This window comes from Medicago sativa, chromosome 5 (assembly GCF_051527215.1).
Source record: "Medicago sativa cultivar Bolivia chromosome 5, Bolivia_mono, whole genome shotgun sequence".
Lineage (NCBI taxonomy): Eukaryota > Viridiplantae > Streptophyta > Magnoliopsida > Fabales > Fabaceae > Medicago > Medicago sativa.
Genome location: NC_140753.1, coordinates 16,608,602 through 16,627,257, shown reverse-complemented (window position 1 = coordinate 16,627,257; position 18,656 = coordinate 16,608,602). Strand labels below are relative to the sequence as shown.

Sequence of the window (18,656 nt, the reverse complement as noted above, 5' to 3'; positions counted from 1 at the left end):
AAGCCAATTGGCACCGCATGGTGGACCATATACAACAAGCTTTGTCAACACTAATCATAGCCTATTTTAAATTGACTACATCAGTAACAACTGGAATAAGTGTCAAATGCATATTACAAACTTACATCCAAATTAACATCACACCAAAGTTTCTCACAATAATGTCACCAAGCAAAACTTCAAAAACATAAATGTCAAAGGGTACCAAGGTTTACTAAAAACTTCAAATAACATCATCGGTCCAATATAAGAAACTTTTCTACTCAGATGATATCTCTGAGTTGATCCAATATAAATTGTATTGCATGCCTTTCCTCATCTGTGAAACTAATAACCTGCTCAGATGACTGCAAACACAAATATAATGATCAAAAAAAGCAACAATAAATTTTGAAAAACAAACATTAACAAAACAAGCTAAACAACACTTACGACTTTACCTGCAAGAGATGAACTTCATCTATGATGTAATCAATTTCGTTTTTGAAGACAGACATAGATTTTAAGCTATTGTCTTTACTCATCAACACAATTACAGATGTAATGACATTTGCCCTTGTCAAACAATTTCTCATCTCTTTATAAGTGTCTTCAGTTACCAAGTAGAAACCTTTGCCTGATGTCATTGTCTTTAATTCATCATATCTTATAGTTGATGCCATTGTTTTCAAAGCATTACTCAAAAGCTCAGGGCATTGACTAAACAATGAAAAGCAAGGTTCCAAAAAATAAAACCCAGGAAAGATTTGATCACAGTGAATAAACTTCTCATAATCTTCCACTTGAATGCGCTGTGAGACAATTGACAATTAAATTTATGATCAACAACTCAGATCATATCAACCAAAATAAGAAAACTACAAAAAGTAGGAAAAAATTGATTGATTATTTGTTAAAAATTGTAAGATGTCATGTCAACCAATAATTTTATATCTTTTTCCAGGTGCCTAACTGTAAACAAGAGTTTACAAAGATATAAAGAGCTTAAAACTCCATGCCCACAGACCCCACGACAGCATATAAAATAAAACAACGCCTAATTTGCAAAACAGTGATACACCCGTTTTCAAAAACAACACACCAATCCCTGCACCTAATGTGTCAAATTTCGTCAAAAAATGCAATGTCAACTTATAAACATCTCATTACAGCAACAAAAACTCATACATAATCATTAATTCTTGCATTGCAGCCGCTTAAACCAAGCAAAGATGCGCATCAATCAATAATAAATAATCGATTCATAATATTTCAAATACCAAAATACACTGACTTCCAAAACATAAATAAGGAAGACCAAAAAACCAAGGTTTAATTTTATTAAACCATGACCTTAAACCCCAATAAGAAATGAAATGGGTAGATGAAAACATTAAGAGTATCTTTACCTTCACAGCTTCCATCAGAAATTCGGAAATACAGTAGCTTAGAGCGATAATACTTTCACCAGAAAGCCTTGAAAGCTTAGAATATAGCGTAACAAGGATCTTTATAAGACATGCAACATTATGAGAAGAAGGCTTTAGCAGCTGATTCAAAAAACAAAGAAAACAAATAAGCACCGGAGAAAAGTAGCAACGGACAATAAATAGTCAAATAAAAATCAGATCAACTTACTATCTCCTTAATTATCTTTTTCTCTACAAGAAGAAGATAATTGTGTCCCTTCTTCTGTGACATGTAACAACAAATGACATCAATCAGCTTCTTCAAAGTTTGTTGGGGGGCATCATTCTTCATATCAATGTAACCAACTCCTGCAAAGTTAAAAAAAAAAATAAAACATAACATTCCTTAGGCGGCCAAAAGAATACCCTAAAGGTAGGTTTAAAGAATAACATTTTTTAAGACAAAATGATATCAAACATGACTAATTAAATAATCCAAAATAACTAAGTCAAACTTTTTAAATATCTGCCTAGTAAGTTAATCATTCATCAAATAAAATAGATCAAGAACATGTGAATACGACTATATAATTTTGTTATCCAGTGGTTAACAAGAGTGGCAGACTGAAACTTAGCTTTGGTGTGGATGAAAGTTAGCAATGAACCATATGTCCAAACCCTTTATGATCATTCATAGGGCAGATCAAACAATTAATTTTTAAAAACTGAAATATGAAATCTTGCATTGCTAATTTTAACCTACATCCAATCATTTATTATCATTCACATTGAAGAGGGTAGACAAAACAAAAAGTTAATCATTGCAACTTACCATAAGAAACATTGAACTGGGAGATCAATGTTATGAAGAAATTCACGTAATCTTCAATTCTCATTTGAGTAGCCGTATTAAAAGAATTGACCACCTCTATGATCCGAATGAGCATATCAGGATCTACATCAAGAGCTGCAGCAAACAAAAAGCAAAAGGCAAAATTAATATGGATAAGCTTTAACCCATAGATCTTCAATATCATATAAATCCAAGTTAAAACATAATTAAATACAATGCCAAGTGAAAACTATCAAGCAAAAAATAATCCATATCATGTATATACAAATCATAACATGAGCTAACTTATCAAGTGAAAAATATATGGAGAAAAGATAAAAAATGAAGTTAGGTGAAATTTTAGAAAACCATAGAAAACTCACTTGTGCAAAAGCATAGAAGAGAATTCAAAATTGGCGTGTCCAACCAAGAAAAATACTCCACACAGCATAAAAATAGCTCCTGAGTATCTTTTGGAAGAAAAAGAAAAGGACCATAAAGAATAGGCTCTGCAAGATAAAAGTTGAAAGAATTAGAGGCCAAGTAGCATATTATCAACTTATCAATGTTAAAGCATGTTCAGGTTTATGTTTACCTCCTCCTCCTTCTTCTTCGTCTTCTTCTTCTTCTTGACGTATGCAAAAGAAATCATGGAGTTGGTACTGTATATTGTCATACGAGTGTCGAAGCGATGAATCTTTCACAGCCACTTTTCCCATGCCATGCAGAACTTGTATGACAAGCTATATTGAACATTGAAATATAGAATGTAAATGCTACAAGACATTAATAATTAATCTGTCATTATTATAATATAATATGCTCTTTTACTTTCTATTTTTAGATCATTAGTTAAGTTAGTTTTAATAATGTTGCATGCACTTGGTTAAGTTAGTTTTTTATGTTTTAGATCAGTTTTTGACTAATTCAAAGGAAATGCCTATATAAGCTTCTTGTTTTTTTTTTTAAACCGCAAATTTTATTAAACAATCTCTAGCATAAGACATGCCAAAGGTGTAAAGAAGAACAATATTGTTACAATACCACTATTACAAATGCATATAACAGAAGAAGGAGACGTATAAAGACTCCCAGGTGAGAAACCTAATACCAAACCAGAGGTCCAAAACAGACCAGGTATGCCACCACCAAACCGCGCGTTCCAATTCAAGACCACCAAAACAGACCGCCTGCAAACGCATCATAAGGCAAAGCACAAAATTGGGTTCCACCACCATTCGTATCATAAACAAGAGCTCTTCGCCATTCTACTAAGGAACCTCTTCCAAGACACCACTTTTATTTTCTCGATCACTTCTTCCTGTTCACAATCTTTATTCTTGAAGAGTTTACCATTTCTCACACTCCATAACACCCATAAGGTCACATTCCAAACCAACGTTGTTCCTTTACGAATCACTTTATTACTCCTCGAGTGTGTCATCATAACCGGAAAGTTGGTGAACCGTTAAGGTCATGCTATGGAGGCCTGACCTCTTACCCACTCCCTCCCCACGAAGCTTCGCACTACCCAAACTTCCCTCCTCTCACTGTTGACACCGCCGATTTCCCCTATTCTCACTCTTCCTCGCTCACCTTCTCTCTCTCTCTCTCTCTCTCTCTCTCTCTCTCTCTCTCTCTCTCTCTCTTTCTTCCTCTCTCCCCATTTCTATATCCATTGACAGTACTAAAAGGAAATTTTTTGAACTTTTTAGTAAGGCATTTCATCAATTTTTTAACTGATGCTGTATTCTCAAACCATTCAATAGAGTAATGGATGTTATTCAGTATCTTCTTTCTCTTATCCATTTAAGTCCTTAATTGATACTGTATTGCAATATGTTTTTGAAATTGGAAATAATTATTACCAAAGAGTAGTCAGTTGGATTATATCCAATTTTCAACAGCAACTCAGTAAGCTCTAACATCCATGCATGTAAAGCTTTTAGATACTCTGACTTTTCTTGAAAAGGAAAGCTCTCGTGAATCTAAATTTAAATCAAAAGTACAAACAAACTAACTTAGAAAATGGAGGACAGAGGCATCAAAAATGTTATCTAAAAAGCAAGAATTTCATATCTGTAGGATAGAAATGAAAAAGCCAGACTCACATGCGAGAGCATGTCTTTAATAGCATGAAGACATGTCAATTTCAACAAGGAAACAGGCATGCTTACTGTGAAAATATGTGTCAATGCCTGCAAGAGTAACAAACAAATCCCATGTCACAATAGTGGTTTCCAAAGTTCTATTTTAAAGAAAAAACGCACACAGCACGGTACAATAATGTAAAACCTGTGTTTTTGGAAAATATCATTCCCTTACCATTTTGATATAAAATTTTTATGGTAATTATTATAAGTAAAATAAAAAAAGAAAAAGAAATCGAGTGAGAAATCAGAATGTCCAAACAATGCAAATAAATTATTATAATCAAGGCAAGTCGAACCGGTAGTAGACGAGATGCCCTATTGCTGTTGTTGTTTGCTCCATGTAAAATAAGTTTAGAAACAAAAGGGATAAGCTGTGATAAATGTCTTTCCCATACAGCATTACCAGACTCAGAAACCTGGCAGAACTGCATTTTAAAATACAAGTCAAAATCAGATGTTTGTCCATTGCTTTTCAAATATAAAACTTGAAACATTTAGTCGTGTATCAGTCAGACCTTTCCAAGTAATGCGCTTTCAACAAATTCTAGATACTTCTCCAACAATGAATTAAGGCAAATCCATTCATTTAATTCCAAAAATATTTTTGAAATAAAAAAGTTAAGGTCAAGCAATTTATCATTAGTCCCCTACAAAACAAAGGAAGAAATAATTAACTTATTTGAAATCAATGGAATATTACATACTATTGCACATCCAATACTAAAAACGAAAGGGACTTCAACAACACAACAATAAAGGTTAACCAAACCATTATAATGATTAAGTGATCAATAGTATGTACCTTATCTAGAAAATTAGTGACTAGATGAATGGGAAAGTGATGAAATAGGTTCCCCAAGAATGCAGCCACCTCTGGTCCACTTTGAGAATTTAGGTCTTTTGTCGTCTTAAAGTATATGACAATTAAATCAATGCAGTGAAGAATAGATGTCAAACATCCAAAAGTCAGCTCATCAAGGCATTCTGTAGCTGATGGAATCAGTCGTTGAAAACTGTCAACTAATAATGGGATTAGATCCTTCATGTTACGAGATAAACCTACACACATAGTAAATAAACATTATAAACACAATATTTAAACAATCATCAAGAACATAAAAGATTAACAAAACCTTTTAGATAATTGAAAATCTTGCAACTCATACAACACCATTCAATTATTCATTTCATCCGAAATCTAAATTGTATTCTAATTTCTAAATTTAACTTACCATTAAAGCTCATAAAGCTATCATCTTCACAAGCATGCAATAGCCTCTCTCCAATATCCCCCTATTAGATTAGAGAAAGCCTTAGAAATAAATTGAATGCAACATCAATATATAAATAATGGGCTCCCTAAATCACGGTGGAAAATATAGAATATGTAGCTAGAGTCTTGATACGTTTCACAAGACCGAAAGTGACATACCATAGTTTCAAAATTTAATCATATCTGCCAAGCTACTCATACCCAGCTAAGAGTATTACGATTTCGCAAGTAACTCAACCAATATTAAGATGCAATGCTAAGATGCAAAATATGTTTATGTGATGCAAAGATATTCAGCAGTTTAAAAAGAATGACCAATGTACTGTTGTTTCAGGTAACAAAAACTCACCAAAATTCAATGTTAATAGAATACAAGATATACCTTGTCAAGCAAATCATTCTCTACATCATTCTTAACAAGATGTGACAAGCATCTGATCAATCCAGGCAGAGAAACCTTTAGATTCGTTTTTTGATCCTTAATGAATTGCAAGATTTTTCCAAAAAAATCTTTATAGTTCTGGAAAATCTGCAAACAATGCAAACAACATTATATGGATTTCTAAACTCCCAGTATAGGAATGTAACAAATATAATCACAAGACTGTGAAAATTAGCAAGAGAAAACATTTTCTGAATGCTCTTGTAAAAAAACCGTTTGATTTATACACATAAATATTACATGGATAATAGATGTCATATGCAATTTACAAGATGAGAAATTAAGCTATACCTATTCCCTTAGATGCATGGAACTTATTCTACTTCCTCTATAATAAATCTAAACTATTTGGGAGTGGAAAAAAAACGTGGTTCTATTTCCAACAAGACTGATGTAAAGTTAAACTCACAAAAGTTTTAAGGAATAAAGTATATAGATGAAGAGAATAGAATGAAATAACAGACTTCAAACTAAATAAATAAATAGATGAAAACACAGAACCAATTGTAGAAAACCATGTGAAATTGAAATACATTCACATTGTTGATATTATTGAGTTTAAATTTAAGAAAGAAAAAGAATAACAATTTTAAAATGATTGTAAGATTCGATGATACAAAATGGATTAAGCACCAACTAAATCATGTTTATACCAATACCAGACTCCAGATCCTAGTTCAATAGAGAAACGGTTCATTTTAAACCAAGTAACAAGATAACTAATATTAAGAGTTAATGTAAGAAAAGAACTAATTGAATGAGATAATTTAAGATACTCTAAAATAATGTTAACATGAATGAACATATTATACATGTAAATGAAATTAGGGAAACCAATCTAACATAGCACTACCTTTTTTGCATCAGAAAGCAATAAAGTGGCGTTCAGCCAAAGAATATGGCTTAAAAATTCAAATGATGTGCTTTGAATATCTAACTTTGAATGTTGCATTGCATTCAAAATTGATCCCATCATCCTCCGGGTGAGCATCTGTTGATCCTCCTACAAAATATAGGCAGACCTCATTAACGAAGGAAGGAGTTGTCAACAATGGGGAAAAACATTGTTAGTGTCCCATAATAAGTAAATTACAACATCCTTTAGTGTTAGTGTTATTGTTGTCATAAATATCACTTTTTCTTGAAATATAAAAATAGCTGTTTAGTGTTAGTGTCCCATAATAAATTCCAACATCCTGAATTGAAATTAGAGAAGCCATGGGGAAGTTATAAATTCTATTTATGACCTCCCTATCTTAAATATGGAAACCATGACTGCTACTGAAAGATGTTCAAGTGATTAAATCTGTTAGGAAAAATATAATTTTCTTAAACAAATAACTAGTGAACAGATTATTATTTGAATAGCTAAATGTGCTAAAATCAGAAAGTGAAAGATATAAAAAATATATATTCATATAAGCAAAAAAAAATATCTATATTCATATTAGATTAATTAGATCATATCAAAAAGATAAATTGGAAATTAAAATAATAAGCTTGGAATGAAATCTTTTAAAATTAGAGTATACTACTATTACTCTACTACTCGAAGAAACACTTTTATCGAAAGTGAAAGAGAGTACCACATCAAGATGTGGAAAGACCAGTTCAAAAACATCATAAGCTAAGTTCCGAATCTGTCCGTCTTCATTATTCACAAGCCCCCGGAGTCTTTCCACAAGAATATAACTGTACGGTTTAAGTTCTGCTGGACTTTTTTGGAACAAACTTTCAATAGCACGCAACTCATCTGTATTTAGGAAATTAGGAGTGGTTGTAGGAAAAAAGAGCATTAATCCATAATAATAATAATAATAATAATAATAATAATAATAATAATAATAATAATAATAATAATAATAATAAAGAGTACTAATCGATAATATATGTATTTGGCACAAAATGTACCTATTTTATTAGGGTGTGTAGGCCAAGAGAGTAGCTTAAGATGACGTCTTAAAGCTGTAACGTTCGATTCTGCTCAATTATAAAATATAGAACATTTAAATTAGATTACTTATATAGTGTGTGCATGACTTATCAAAAATAAAATATAGTATGTGTGTCTGCACTGTTTGCAATAATATAGTTTGTGTGCAAGATGATTAAACAAAAGTGTCTTTTATTAAAAAGTCACCTTCGGGCACTTGGCTTCCGGTTGCAATTCGAACCTCAAATTTTCTCTGCAAACACATAATTTAAATACAAGTAATTAAGAGGAACTTAAGCATGAGGAAGACCACCAAAATTTCTATGATGTTTAAGATAAAGAAGATCAAAATGGAATCTATAATTCAAAAAACTTCAAGCAAATTAAACAACGTAATATGAGGATCAAATCACTTCCGGTGATATAACCAGAATTGTGCCATTAATAGAAAGATCGAATTATAAAGTGTTGAAATAGTATTCTAAGTAGCTTAGATTTCAGATTTTACAATTTACTAACCAGAAGCTTCTTAGCCGCTTCCCAGATTTTATCAACCGTTTCCTCAGATAGACCGTTGATTCGAGTCAAGTTCTACAGAAAAATATCAATAATAACAAAGCTATTTAAGTGCAAAGTAATTCCACATCTATAGATATCCAAATCAGAAACGTGTTTAAAGTTAAACTAAACCTTCTTTGCTTGTAGCAATAAGCTATTGCAGGTAAAGATCCCTGCATCCAGAAGCTTCTTCACATCGTCGGCGCCAATATCTTGAGAAATCACTATGAAGATGCACATTGTTGTCAGTAGGAGACAAAACATGATTGTTCAATGAAACGTACAAGTTAAACTAGCCAAAATTTAAATTAAAAAACCGAGAGAACAAAAGCATATACATAGTTACATACCACTGATAATGATTTTACCATTCTAATAGATTTATTAAGTGGAAAAGTGACTTAGAATTGTATAATCATCATCATCAGTGGAGTTAGATCTGAAATTAGGCTATGATTATCAAATTAAACATAATAAGCTAACTAGCCAAAATTTTCGAAAAACCGGTGTGACAGAAAACCTATACTATTGAGTTGAGGATATGACTATATTATACGGAAATTCTCAATGACGAGTAGAGAAACAAATATAGAAAGTACTACTATGATATGAAACTACTACTAGGCTATATGTTACAGACAAAAATTCAAATACAGAGATCAGTTTTTTTGAACGTTGATGTAGCAAAACGGAAATCACAAATACAAAAATAGAATTGAGAGAAATTACGTTTGTTGATAGATTCCTCTTCCATAACTATGTCTTCTTCATCTTCAATAAACTGCATGTGATTGTTCGTTTCTTCCATAACCATATCTGCTGGTACCAGCTGCAACTGATTGACAGATTCTTCCGATCTAAGAAAATGGAACAGAAACTCATCAATCGATTAAAATGCAAGTAGAATTGAAATTGTGAAGTGGAGAAGAAATTTTGTGTTACTAACTCAACGTCTTCATTCATCGTTGTTGAGGGAAAATGATAGAAGAGATGACGATATAGTGAGAGAGAAAGAGTGTGTGTGTGTGTGTGAGAGAGAGAGAGAGAGAGAGAGAGAGAGTGAATTTTGATGTGAAAAGGGTTTCAAAATGTGATGGAATAAAAGCGTGAGTGAGGGAAATGAGAAGTTCACTGATCAGTTAGAGATGAGAAGAAGAGAGTTCCCGCGTTTCTCCTTGCTTCCCCGGAGAAAGTGGGTTGCTAATTTTATTAAATTTGAAAACATGCACAGCTACAAATTCAAATTTCGTCAATTAAAAAAACTCCAAATTCAAATTAGTTGGACGCTCACACGTGGAAATAAAAATTTAAAAACAAATGAATGAAATGATTTCATTAATTATTTCTCTTTTTTATTTTATTTACATATGAGAGTGCTCAAATAATGTTAATTTGAGATTGTGGCCAATTAAAAGCATCTATAAGACTATAACATCGACACTAATTTTTTTAATAGTAGTAACTAATTGTATCTTACTTTTACACATCATTTATTTATATTTTTCTAATAATAATATCTAATAAATAGTGGATCACTATTGTTTAAATGTGGCGTGGCTCAGCTATGAATAATTTTTGGATAGACGCAAGAATTTGGACCCTCTATTTAATCACACACACAAAAGTAGACATGCTATAATTATCTGAAAGTTAGTGATTATTTAATTATTTATTTTTTTTAACTTTTTCATTTTTATATGTGTGTGATCAAACAGAGGATCTAAATCTTTGTGTCCACCCAAAAATTGTTCACGATTTAAATCGATTCCACCAATAAATTATATTATCTATCAATAACTATATATATCATTATATTTTAATACTAAAATGTTATGAATCCGCAAAGAGAGAGAGCTTAACTGAACTCTCTTACTCTACATTCTACAAACACCAAATAATAACAACAAACAATTTTCGGTAAAATGTTGTGAGCAGTGGTAATTTGTGGTGTTTAGAAAGTTAAAAAATAGATCTACAACCAAGATCTTAAGATAAAAAAATATAAAAAAAAGGGGAAAGAACCATTACTTTGTTCCATGAGCTCAACCACAACTTGTAATGGAGAGAGGGTCTCTTGATTTTTGAAGGAGATGGTGACAGGTGAAAGAAGGTTGCATATTTGTGGGGGTGAAAGACTCAAAGAGAAGATGAGAAAACATGTTGAAGAGGAAAAGGTAAGAGAAAGAGAGTGTGAGAATATGGAAATATGTGTAGTATAAAAATGGAATGAAATTTGGATTTGGATTTGAATTTTAAAACAACCAATTTTCCCACGTTTACTTTTGACGTTAATGTACTTTTTACTTCCACCGTTACATTGCATCCTTCACTTTGAGTTTTAATTATAGTTTTTTTTGTTTAAATGTGTGTTTAGTCCTCCACATTGATTTAATTTTGGCTTTGGTTCCTGCATTTTTTTTTTTGTTAGGCATTGATCTATGCACTTTATAAAACTTTTGACATTAATCCTTTTGTTAAGTATTTGTTAAAAAAAAAAAAGAAAACCAAAACTAACAGTGTGCCACATGGACCAATCATGGCACGCCACGTGGCGCACTAAAAGACAAAAAAATCAACTTTTTAATTATTATTTTATTCTTTATTTTTTAACTTAAAAATATCATTAGTCCCTGCACTTTCAATATTTTTTGATATTAGTCCCTGCATTTTGGTATTGGTCCCTGATTTTTTATTTTTTTTAAAAAAAACATTCAATGAAATTACAGTTAAAACTCTATAAATTAATAATGTCAGGACCGGAGAAATTTATTAATTTAGAGAGTTATTAATTTATCGATAAATTAATAATTATTAATTTAAAGAGTTTTTAAGTAATTACACTGTACCTACCAAACAAAAAGGCAAATTAGTCTATGCCTCTTAGAATTACGTTGCAGCGAACCTTGGAACTCAACGTAAATTAGTAACTACTGTGTTCATATGCATTGGAAATCAATAATGACTTTTGAAGTGCAGCAAATGTAAACAAGAGGAACAAATGTGTTCAATGTATTCTTAATGTTTTTTTTTTCAGTTTCTATGAATTATTAATTTATGATTTTCTTGGGACCGAAAATTATAAAGGGATCTCCCGAAAAATTATTATCTTATTATTTTATCGAGTTTTTCAATTTTTTACATTGGCCCAAGTCGGGACCGGACAAATTTATTATTTTAGAGAGTTTATTAATTTACCGAGTATTAAATTAAAGAGTTTCTACTGTATTATTGTTTTGTTCATTATTTTTAGGCTTAATAGCAGTTTTAGCCCTCTAACTTTTCCAAAGTTGTGATTTTGGCCCCCTAAGAAAAAAAAAACTACAAAACCGCCCTCTAAGTTTTGCATCTGTGGCAGTTTTGGCCCCTAAGACCAATTTTGACTCGGCCTACGCTGACGTGACACCCTAATTGAGGTGACACATGTTATTTTTTTTATTTTTTTTTTGCCTTGGGGGGCCAAAACTGCTACAGTTGCAAAACTTAGGGGGCAGTTTTGTAGTTTTTTTGCTTAGGGGGCGAAAACTGCTATTAAGCCTTATTTTTATTGAGAATAATCATAAAAAAAATAAAATCAGAAAAAACTTCTTTAAAAAATAAGAAAGTTTAATAAAAATTAACTTGAAAAATAACAATTGTATAACATTATATTTTGCTTAACAATCACGATTTTACTTGTAATAAGTACGTTTAATAAATATAAATGTTGTTAGCACAATTTGTACCCCAATAATATATTTTACTTACAAAAATAGAATTTCTATGACATGAACCAACATAAACAAATGAGAGAGGTGTATAAGACATTGACAACCATCGTATAATTTGTTGAATCTCTATAACATGGATCAAATACATAATAGTGTGAATGTTAAGTCGTTGTCCAAAAGCAATGCACTATATAACTCGAGTACTGTGTCGCATGAGCAAGGATTGTTGCATCCCCATTTGAGGTTTGAAATATGATCTATGATAGAAGATTATAATATAATTTGATTTAGTTAGCCGGTGATAAACTTGATCATTTTTGGTATAAAAAAAATCATTAGAATGATCCACATTGGAATTACTACACATTTTACTCTAAAAAAGTTTATTTATTATATAAAAAGTAGTAGAGTTAAGTAAGATATTTATTACCCTTTAAAAAAAAAAGCTAAGATATTTATTGTCAAATAGAAGGTATAAGTAAGATATTTTGCTCTTTAAAAAGATTTTTAAAAAAAAATCTTTTTAAAAATAAAATAAAAAAATCTTTTATTGATCTTTTATTAAACTTTAATCAATTTTTTTAAAAATATTTTTTTGATTTTTTTATGATTAATCCAATAAAAATAATGAACAAAACAATAATAAAACTTAATAATTTCATTGAATGTTTTTTAAAAATAATAATAAAAATTCAGGGACCAATACCAAAGTACAGGGACTAATATAAAAAATTTTTGAAAGTGCAGGAACTAATGATATTTTTAAGTTAAAAAGTTGATTTTTTTTGTCTTTTAGTGTGCCATGTGGCGTGCCATGATTGGTCCACGTGACACACCGTTAGTTTTGGTTTTTTTTTAACAGATACTTAACAGAAGGGCTAATGCCAAAAGTTTTATAAAGTGCAGGGACCAATGCCAAACAAAAAAAAGTGTAGGGACCAAAACCAAAATTGGATGAAAATGTAGGGACTAAACACACATTTAAACCTAGTTTTTTTAGGCAAAATTACACGATTAGTCCCTTAACTTAATTTTAGGTAACATTTTTCGTCCTTTATCTTTTTTTTTTGTCATGATTTAATCCTTTATGTTATAAAATAACAACATAGTTATCCTTTTTTATGTAAAAAATAATCAAAAACTCCAAAAAAAAATTCATCAAACTCATAGACAAACGCAAATCGTCATCATACAAGCCTAGAAAATTAAATTTCATTGAAAAAATCTCATATAAAATGATAAGATATTGTCATTTTATAACATAAGGACTAAATCGTGACAAAAAAAAATAAAGGGCGAAAGTGTTACCTAAAATTAAATTAAGGGACTAATTGTGTAATTTTGCCTTTTTTTTTTATCATTTTAAAATTTACATAAGTTAAAGAGTTAAAAATAGGAAATTTAGATTAAAACTTGTATATTTAATATTAAATATATAACTTTTAAATAAATAATTATTGTTTTTTCTAAAAAAAATAATTATTGTTTTTTAATAAAAAAATTACTACTTTTATTTGTTTTAACATGTGTAATATTGAACATGTTAAATAAACTCTTTGATTATTTTGTGAACTTAGCTCAGTCGGTAAAGACAATGCATAATATATGCAAGGTCCGGACACCACAATCCAAAAAAAAACTCTTTGATTATTTAATATTTGTGATTTAAACACCATGGAGTGGAGAATCACATCACCAATACAAATTTTCATTACCAATACAAATTTAAACACCATGTGATTTAAATTATATAGGTAGAGATAAGAATAATAGACGTGGTTGAAGTGAATGCATTCTTTTTTTTTTTGGGGGAATCTTTTTTGGAAGATTCACTTGTTGATTTAACATATCATAATATCTCGTTTTTTTATTTGTCGATTTTTTTAGTCAAGTAATCTAGTATGTAGAAAGTCATATTTTTTTACGGTGAATAAGTGGAGTGGTGAGGGTTCAAACTCCGATCCTTAAATAAATTATATATTATTTTTATCAAATGTGTTAAGCTCGCGAGATTTAACATATCACAATACCTCTTTTTTTAAGGGACATCATAATACCTCTTAAAAATATATTTCAAAAAATGTACATGAAATATTCTAAGAAACTGTCCGAAATTACACAATTTACAAACTAAAGATGGATTACTCTTCTATAGTCACAACACTAAATATAATTCTTTTAGACACATCACAAGGTATCAATTTTACATTTTATTTTGTTAATTATTTAAAAATATAACCAAAAACTTAATTTGATATTTAGTTTCATGTGAGTGTGCCTAAATTATTTTTTGAGGGGAGTGTGCCTAAACTTGTGTCCATAATATTGTGACTATGCAAGACTTACTTACCAAAGATAGTCAAAATCAATGATGTTTTTTTTAAAGAAAAATCAATGAGCTATAAGCTATGTAGAGTGTGGCACGATAAATCACCATGGAGTGGAGAAGCAATGATTTATCAAGGAGCATTGGTTCTTGAACTTGAACGAATAACTAAAACAACATGTTGTCAAAGAGAGGCTAAAACAACATAAACGGAGATTGAATAATTCTATGAAGCTATGGTGATGAGTTTTTTTAGGGACTAAACGTTTAACAAAAAATTTAGGGGGATTTTCTTCAAAAAAAAAAAAAAAAAAATTTAGGGGGATTAAACGAAAAATTGATATATTTATAAAGACAAAAATACATATTTAACCTAAAAATAAATAACTTCATTTGGGAGAATACAAGTGTCAGAAGAAATAAACGCAACATCACGCTTCCTTTTCTAAATCTATAAATGAAGTAGGAATCTATACTTATATCATAGGAAAAACAAAATGGATCACACCGGTTCTCAATGTTGAGCTGGGTAAAGCTATGGGACTCTTGCGAGCTTTAAAGTGGGCGAAGGATCTACACTTGAGTGAAGTTGATTTTGAAATGGATGCGAAGACAATGGTGGACAAGCTCCACAACAAGAAACTAGATCATTCAAAATTTGGTGATATCCTTAGGGATGTACGAGTATTTTTAGTTTTTTTTTTTTTTTTTTACAAACTCTAATGTCGAGTTAATAAGAAGTCAAGCAAATGAAATTGTTCATGTTTTAGAAAATGTGGCCACATTTATATCTAGTATTTTTCGCATGGTAATATTCCATCATGTATCCAACATACTATTATGAATTAAATGTTATAAGTCTTTTACTGTTAAATAAAAAATAAACAATAATTATTAAAATTTACTTATGCAGTTTGATTCAGCTTTAAAAAAGTGATATGAAATCTGATCCATGTAGTTTTCACAAAACATCATCTAAACACATAAAATAATATTCTATTTTGCACGATTTAGGTTTTTTTATATTGGTTTACGGTTTAATTTTTTATCGGTTTTAATTTGAACGCTCAATCAAAAATATACTATAAATACTCCTTTAAATATATAGTAGAAATATAATATTGGCTCTTTATCCTGAACTGTGTGCTTCCATGACTGCTATCGAGATAGCTTTTAACAAAAGATTGTTCAATTTATGGCTTGAAATTGAAATTGATTATAAAACTGGTTTTGATGCCCTTCTCAAATCATTTTATTATTCCCTAACAATATAGATGGCTGAACTCATTAAGACTTATTGATAGCATGACATTCATGGTCTCTCATGTATATAGAGAAGGCAATTCTTGTGTTGATATGCTAATAAAATTAGGCATAGAACTTACTGATAATTTTGTTTTTTGGAAGAATAACATTCTTCAATCTGTCTATTATGAATATATTTGAAAAAGACAAGGTCAACCTAACTATATGTTTGTTTATTGGGTAAATTACACCAAGGGTCCTTTAAGTTTGAGGTTTGCAACAGATTGGTCCTTTAAGATATTTTGTTCTCACATAAGTCCTTTAAGTTTGTGGTTTGTAACATATTGGTCCTTTAAGTTATTTTGGTCACACATAAGTTCTTTAAGTTTGTAAAAGTTTTCAATTTAGTCCTTATGTTAACCAAACAAATGATGTGGCAGAAGGACTAAATCGAAAACGTTTACAAATTTAAAGGACTTATGTGTGACCAAAATAACTTAAAGGATTAATATGTTACAAACCACAAACTTAAAGGACTTATGTGGGAACAAAATAACTTAAAGGACCAATCTGTTACAAATCTCAAACTTAAAGGACCCCGGATGTAATTTAGCTTGTTTATTTGAAAGAGGTTTTGGTTTGGCCCCCTATTTTTTCCTGTATTTTGCTTCCATTTTATTTTTATAGAATCTCGATGGTGCACTTTGCATCATCTTTTTTCTAAAAAATAATATAGTGGAAATATTGTGTTACTAACATAAAAACGAAATAGTGTGATATTACTATTTACTAATCAATAATATTAAGTAAATAGTAGAAATAATATTTACGTAATTCAGAGCAAATGGATGTGATGCGAAAAGATCTCTTTTAGATTAACTATGAAAATGCAATGGTCGTTATATAAAAAGATATTTTGTCATGAATGCAATAAAAATCCAAACCCAAAAAAAAGGATCACTCCATGATTTATGACCTAATAGTTTTCTTATGATATTGTCATGAAACTATATTTTTTACTTTCACTTTCATTATGATATTGAGAGAATTGACCCAATGTTTATGATATTGAGAGAACAAAATTGAAGAGAGAACAAAAAAAAGTTCAAACACAGTAAAATATAGTACGGGTTTCCCATTCAAACAAAAGAAGAAGAAAAATGCTTTGAATTCATATTTTCCTGCAACACAATGAAATTCAGCGGTGTTAACCTTGCTACGCTCTCTTTTTTCCCTTCTCGGCGCTCCTATTCTAGGCCAGTATCGTGAACACTTCCCATGGATTATGGGCATAGATGTTAAAAATTGTACTTAATATTTTAGAATGGTCAGTGTAAAATATTTCATTCTTTTGGGTATAAATATAAGTTAATTTAAACTAGTGTATAACACTCCTTATGGCAAGTTAAATGTCAACTTATGTATGATGGACAATTTTACTCATAGTCCATGTTAAATAATAAATACCACCTCATACCACAATGGTATCATTCCACTACACTCATTGTTTTTCCTTATTTTGCTTGAGAGGAATGAGATGGAATTCTTCCTCATTCTTTGCACTTCACATATATAGTTACTCACTAGAGAGTTCGTAAAAGCAACACACCATGAACTAAAATTTGGTATTATTTTTCATCTTATGATTTTCAATCATGGTGTTCTATAGTTACTCTCTAGAGCGATATGTTTTCCTACGAACCCATGTACATAACCACCATTACTTGTATCTATACCGTCTAATTGAATTCTAGTGTCTCTTATCAGAAAGGATCATGAAAGATTGTTTTGTTTCTCATAATAAGAGGTACGTATCCTGGTGGTAGTCCATAAGGAAACATTTGTCCTTCGAAGGTAATCCCTTAGGGGAATAATGTAGTCCTCTACAAAAAAGAGAGGTATTCTTTTGATTCAAAACACATTGTGTTGGTCAAGCTTATAATTTATTTCTGGAAAATGCTAGAAACTGCGACAAGCATTTTCGTGAGTGCTTCCCGAACTTGTTGGCATGTTATAGCCATTGGATTTAATGCTAATTTGACTGTTTCATAAAAAAATTGAAAATCAAAACCTAACCCCCCATGTTTTATTGGTTGGAATGGAAATCGTGAGTCCTTCGGGATATATATCATTGCTCTTTATTTCTAGAAGTAGAACTAAGAAGATAACATAAGCACCCAAAACCCAAATGTGAGAGTAGGACCGTTGTTTGGTAAATAATTTTTGTCGGTGTATGAAAATCAAACTTTTTGTTGGGGAGTTTATTGAAAAGATAAGTGACCATTTGTGGTCTAATCGAATTCTAGTGTCTCTTATTGGAAATGATATTGGAAGATTGTTTCCCATATATAATAAGATGTATGTATCCCATCCCAGCGGTAGTCTATGACATTGGTTGTTCAAATTTATGGACTTGTCACATAATCACTAAATTTGAGTGATTACATTCAAAGGCAATTCCCTTTGGAGAATTGGATCAACATTTCAAGGCATGTAAACCTCATGCTCATCCTCGTTCTAATTAATTGTTATTATTTTGGTTGGCATTTCTACACCTGGAAGGATTAGCCATATTTTTTTTTGGGTCATGTTAACTTGTGCCCTAAGGGCACATGTTAAGGAACCCAAAATGAGCAACTTTGCATTAGAAAACATGATAATTTAACTTTTAAAAAGTTGACTGCACGACTTTTAATACGTATATTTCTATAATAAGTTCCTTAACATGTGCCCTTGAGGGCACAAGTTAACATTTGCTTTTTTTTTAATATGCATTTCTTAATGTCCCACTAAACATGT

The 18,656-nt window shown here is 30.6% G+C and overlaps 1 protein-coding gene across 1 annotated transcript; it reads right to left on the bottom strand.

Moving 5' to 3' along the window:
• Positions 1 to 40: 40 nt before the first annotated feature.
• LOC146920563 (uncharacterized) lies at positions 41 to 10,742 on the bottom strand. The gene is made up of 22 exons (XM_085713988.1): positions 10,608 to 10,742; positions 9,309 to 9,436; positions 8,712 to 8,803; positions 8,541 to 8,612; positions 8,229 to 8,274; positions 8,000 to 8,068; positions 7,675 to 7,841; positions 6,942 to 7,091; positions 6,029 to 6,175; positions 5,606 to 5,666; positions 5,176 to 5,432; positions 4,889 to 5,020; positions 4,670 to 4,798; positions 4,332 to 4,418; positions 4,089 to 4,208; positions 2,816 to 2,963; positions 2,604 to 2,729; positions 2,221 to 2,355; positions 1,618 to 1,757; positions 1,389 to 1,529; positions 441 to 791; positions 41 to 347 (listed from the first exon to the last, which is right to left on the bottom strand). Exons 2-22 carry the CDS (start codon positions 9,391 to 9,393, stop codon positions 264 to 266), a joined length of 2,739 nt encoding a protein of 912 aa, XP_085570114.1. The 5' UTR covers positions 9,394 to 9,436; positions 10,608 to 10,742; the 3' UTR covers positions 41 to 263.
• Positions 10,743 to 18,656: the final 7,914 nt, after the last annotated feature.

Bases quoted from the DNA above. Each gene is read 5' to 3' on its own strand.
- LOC146920563 (XM_085713988.1), bottom strand. From the start codon at position 9,393: ATGGTTATGGAAGAAACGAACAATCACATGCAGTTTATTGAAGATGAA. The intron at 8,613-8,711 runs GTTTAGTTTAAC...ATTTTTCTGTAG, and splicing joins TATTGCTACAAGCAAAGAAG to AACTTGACTCGAATCAACGG. The intron at 2,964-4,088 runs GTAATAATTATT...TGTTCAATATAG, and splicing joins ATCCAACTGACTACTCTTTG to CTTGTCATACAAGTTCTGCA.